At 34.0% G+C, this 5209-nt stretch overlaps 1 protein-coding gene across 1 annotated transcript; it reads right to left on the reverse strand.

Moving 5' to 3' along the window:
* Positions 1-1347: 1347 nt before the first annotated feature.
* Positions 1348-4609, reverse strand: LOC112771462 (uncharacterized). The gene is made up of 6 exons (XM_025816222.3): positions 4141-4609; positions 3718-3809; positions 3378-3549; positions 3059-3273; positions 2425-2598; positions 1348-1978 (listed from the first exon to the last, which is right to left on the reverse strand). Exons 5-6 carry the CDS (start codon positions 2590-2592, stop codon positions 1613-1615), a joined length of 534 nt encoding a protein of 177 aa, XP_025672007.1. The 5' UTR covers positions 2593-2598; positions 3059-3273; positions 3378-3549; positions 3718-3809; positions 4141-4609; the 3' UTR covers positions 1348-1612.
* Between the last annotated feature and the right edge of the window lie 600 nt (positions 4610-5209).

Below are 5209 nucleotides of genomic sequence, written 5' to 3' on the forward strand. Positions count from 1 at the left end.
GAAACATCAAACCTGATCTATGTCTATTAATGATGTTTTATTATAGGGTAACAATGTAGTAACATCTTGCTTTCAGAAAAAAAAAAAAACAGAATTGTTAACTAGCTGAGACACATAGTTAACTAGTAATTTGATTCTTCATTATCTGGTGTATGGGAATTGTATCATTTCAAGTATTGAAACAACATAACATTGTTCATCTCATTGCTGCTTCTCAAATTTCTTCAGGAAGGCCGAATGATCGTGGAGAGCAAGACAGCAGAACTGAAGACTCAAATCCGGCTTAAAGGAAGTCACGAGGACAATGAATCACAACTCAAGGCATCTCGAGAAGTATTGCCAACTATGTAATCGTGTGTTCTTGCTTCACTAAGTGAAGGCACAGACTGTATAAGCTATATCAGAGATGTTAATAGATTTTTTTAGTTTGAATAAGATGGTTCTATGCAGATCAGTAATGACACATTCAACCATTATAAGATCATAAGAAAAATCTTTGATATACCCCTCTGTTAAGGCTGTGAAGGAAATTCTTAGAGGATGTGATGAATGTTTCAGCATTGAGTGGATGGAAATATTGGAATTCAAGAACATGGTGTCATTGCCAACTGTGTAAATATTTGTTTCATGGTTCAGAGCTGCACTGCAAGGGATGATTGAGAAACACTTTGGAGCAGAAATAGTTGATGAGCTTTTCGAACGCTTTGCCGAGAAAGTTAAAGAATTTCCAGACATCATGGACACAGATAAACTAAAACTTGATGTGCTGTTTGTTCTTCTGAGGAGAAAGAACAAGGCAAGGCCATAGGCTGTGTTATTCAATGTGAACATCATCAGGTTTAATTAGTAAATGGGGATATAATAAAGAGTTGGTTCCATTCTTGTACTACTAATTATCTTAAACTGGATATTAATGCTATATTTGAATTTTGCTTAAATATCTAATGGTTTATTAGAGGTTCAAAATTTTTATTAAGTCAATAACAGATCAGAGTGGCTAATATTTGTGTTAGCTACTTGTACTGGTTAATATTATTTTACTAGTAGAGAATTTTAATTACTTCTAAGATGAGGCAGTAAGATGAAGTCATTTCAAAGCTTGATTGTGCATCTTCTGATGCAAAAGAAAGGAATGAATTGATTTGGACTTGCTACTGATACTATGTAACATTCTGATTCTGAGGCCAATGTACCATATAATATAGGATTTTTGTTCAGAAAATTCACCATCCAAAATCTCTATTAATCTTCTTATGATAATTTGACTTCTATTAATGCATTGAATCAGAATACCAATACTTCCCTAATATAAAGATCAGAAAAAAGTGCAATTTCAATTACAAGAAGTTACAAAAAGAAAGAAAAAGAATAACTTTGTATAGATCAATATCAGCCAATACAATCAAAAACCATGAACATAAGTCACACAAAAATAAATAAATAAATAAATATGTAGTTTCTTGAAATATCACCCAGCCTCTTCCTCACAGTGGTGAAAAATAGAAACAAATTAATAAACTCTACAAAAAAGAAAAACATGCATTTTCCTTGCTTCTAAACAAGAAGAACCCCATCTAAACTAAATGCTATTGTTTGAAGGAGAACAGATATATCACTTTGGAGAAGCTGAGACACTAGGAATAGGAGCCTCATTTTCTGATGCACTCTTACTATCTTTCTCTATCACAGTTAACATCTCGTTTGGGAGAATAGGTGAACTTTCTGAGTTCCGAATAACCACTCGAAGAGGTGATTCTGATGGTGATGGGTTGAAAGACGTTATCCGGGACACCCCACTCGAGCTGTCATAAACCTCTGGGACTTCGGCGATGCCATCATCCAGGTACACTACATCCTGCATTGTCAGCTGATGGTACTCCACAAGCTCCCTTGGGAAACGGTTTTCCCTAGCATATACCTCATTCTCACCTGCCAAGCGAGCCTTCTCGGCAAGAAGCGTCTCCAGTTGAAACCGAATCTGTACAAGTTACAAAAACATAGCCATATAGGACCTAAAGTTTCATATTTAAATGATCATATTCTTGTTAAAAACACAATGAGTTCTTGGGATATATGCATAACACAGGGTAGTTAGTATATATGCATATAATAAACAATTCCATAGTATGCTTGAAGCAAAAGAAAGCTCTTGCCTTCAACCACTAAATGTGTACCACTTCAACTATCTTTCAATGCTGTATATGATAGGCAAACATGCAATGGTGTAAAAGCTAGAAGGGATGAAAAAAATAATCTCCAGCAAAAATGAGGTTATAAACTTATGAGACTCAGACATATAACTCATGTTTAGATAAAACAACACATGAAATTGGAAGATGCTTTCAAATTTTGTTATGCCTGTATGAGTGCTTCATAGGTGTTGTCATATCAAATTTGAAATAGGGAACAACAAATAACCAATACCATATCATCATCTTCACGGTTCTGTCCCTTAGTGGTAGTGGTACCGCAGTCGCGGAGCATTTTATTTTCTTCTTCTAGTTTAGAACACCTGGCTTTTGCAAAAGCCAAATCTGCTTTAACAGTTTTTAGCTCGCAAAGAAGTAGTTTTGCTTTGGCAGCCGTTGCCATTGCCACCTGCAAGTTGCAACCAAAGCAAAGTGAAATTATGCTTGTTCAGTTACTTAAGAACATAAACATTTTATTCAACTAAACTGTCATTAGAAACTCAATTTTCTATTCAGAAATGCTATCAAAAGCGGTTGATAATTCAAAGGAGTAAAAGGTTGAAAACTACTCATCAATCCAATGGTTAAAAAACATTATGATGTTCCGCCATAAACTTCTGATGATTTTTAGCAAAGAAAAAAAAAATTAAACTCCGTGATTATTCAGCAAGACAGCAATAGTCCCAGCATGATTAACTAATTGATCATTTAACGAACCTTCATCAAAGAATTATTAGTCCATTACAAGTATCATAGCATAAACTCTCTTAAGTACTAATCACTTTGGAAAAGTGAACTCTAAGAAGACAAAATCATAACATGAATTCAAAATTGAGTAAGATGTCAAACTAATTTCTATCTTCAATTACCTGCAAGTTGCATATATCAACTTCTCCATATGATGGCCAAGAAGGGCTTGGGCAATTTTCTTGTACAACAAGGGGAGGCTCACTAGGAATAGATGTATATTAAAGTATTCTTTCTATTGATATCATCTTGTTCTCCAAGTCACAAAGAAGTCGAATCACCATAGCGTTTATCGAGTTCAAATTGAGTCAATAGGTAACAGATAAACCAGCAAGGCCTTCAATAAGAGAATCAAACATAAGTAAAGCACTTAGTTCCTCATTATAGACAGATTGTAATTTTTTTTAGTTAAACTAATATCATAATCTAATTATTCTCTACCTGGATCTATGACTCCTTGAGGAACAACCATCAAGCATATCACAGAAAATGCAAATGTGATTGAAGACAATATATCCAAACGGAAGCATAACCATGTAGATGCACCGGAACTATTGAACTGTGGTCGCGAATATCCGTCAATTGTGTCTACTGCACTTTGATTAGTAGAAACCTGTATTAGAACAGAACAGCAAGAAACAAGAAGTGTCAATAGCACCTGCGTATGCCATAGTGATAAATTAGATCAAAATATCCACCTGATAAGTTGGAAAAAAAAAAAGTACTTGAATAAACCTCAAAATATCCGACAATAATTATTCTTATGAATTACAGAATTTACTTGAGAATAGTTTTAGAAACTATGCCCGAGACTCTATCATTTCCTCTGAATAATAGCCATCAAAATAATCATCTAAAATGTCCATCAAGGTCCTGAGAAAAATCACAGTAAACATTTATCAAGTTGGCATAATGAAAGTCAAAAAATGTAAAGATGCTGCATAAGCATGAAGATGCCAAGCATCCATTCCTTAAGGATGACAGCATTTCTGAACTACAGAAACAATTATGTCGATATGTCCCATCTAAATATATAATTTGAAAAAGTACTATACAACACTTAGTCAAGCAGTCATCTCCAAACCTACCAGAAGGTATTTTCTTCAAGATTCAATCACTAACAAATTAATTGATTACCAATTCAACATCATCTCAAAATACAGGGAGAACGGAGAACAGGGGAAGTGATGATGCATGGACTTACCAACGGCCACTGGGTGACGAAGAGGAACCGACCCCAGAAGAGGACGAGCGACGAAGCAAGTGACGACCCTACAACGGTCGACGATCCACAGCGACTCGCGACGGCGAGTACTTGAAACCAGAAGACGACGAGCGACGACGATCCGAAGAGTTGCTTCTGTCGCCGGCGAGGAGGAGCCCAAGGAAGGCCGCGAGACGCTGAAACGCCGGCGACGAGACGAGAGGAGCAACGAGACGCCGGTGAGTGTGAACGAGTAGAGACTCTAGTGGCAGTGAGAGAGAAGAGCGGGTTTGAGTCTCAGAATTGGGAATAAGAGAGGCGTTCGTTGAGGATGTACTGGTGAGAAATCCTGAAGACATGAATTTCTGTTTTTTTATTTTTTTTTCTCAGTTTTTCGGATGATATTTTTTTTGGTATGAACAATTAGAGATGAAGGTTGGGTGAGAATCCAGCAAATAAAGAATAAAATGATTTTGTTTAGTACTTTTTAAATTTATTTAATTTTTTTGGTATGAATGATTGATTAGAATTTATAAAGAGATAAATAATTTTGTTAAATGTATTTTTGTTTTTCTTTTTTAGATAATTTAAATTTTAAAATTATAAAATTAAATAATTTAATTAATCTAAAAAAATAATTTTTGTCTAATATATAAAAAAGAATATTTAAGTCTTTTTATAAAATTAAACAAATAAATATTTTTTATTTTTATTTAATTAAAGGGGTGTATTAGTAAAAATGATGATAAATATATATTTTAAAAAAAATTTAATGTTGATGTGGAAAATAAATTTCACGTAGCTTGTTATTATTTGTCTATATTTTAAATGTATCGGTACCTATAAATTTATTATCGTACCGTAACAAACACCTAATATAAATATGCACGTTACAAAGTTACATCAAATTGTTACTACTTTTTAATCAAAGCAATCAACAAAAATTATAGCTTACAAAGGCCTGCATCACTTAAAGAGAAATAAAGTATTATATGTTTAAGGTATCGTTATTAAAATCGGATCGAATTGACCGATCCGATCAAAATTCAATAAATTAAAAGTCGGTTTA

This window comes from Arachis hypogaea, chromosome 18 (assembly GCF_003086295.3).
Source record: "Arachis hypogaea cultivar Tifrunner chromosome 18, arahy.Tifrunner.gnm2.J5K5, whole genome shotgun sequence".
NCBI classification, from domain to species: Eukaryota; Viridiplantae; Streptophyta; class Magnoliopsida; order Fabales; family Fabaceae; genus Arachis; species Arachis hypogaea.

Excerpts from the sequence above, each read along its gene's own strand:
- LOC112771462 (XM_025816222.3), bottom strand. The coding sequence starts at position 2,592 with ATGGCAACGGCTGCCAAAGCAAAACTACTTCTTTGCGAGCTAAAAACT. Across the intron at positions 1,979-2,424 it reads ACCGTGAAGATGATGATATG|ATTCGGTTTCAACTGGAGAC; the intron begins GTATTGGTTATT and ends TAACTTGTACAG.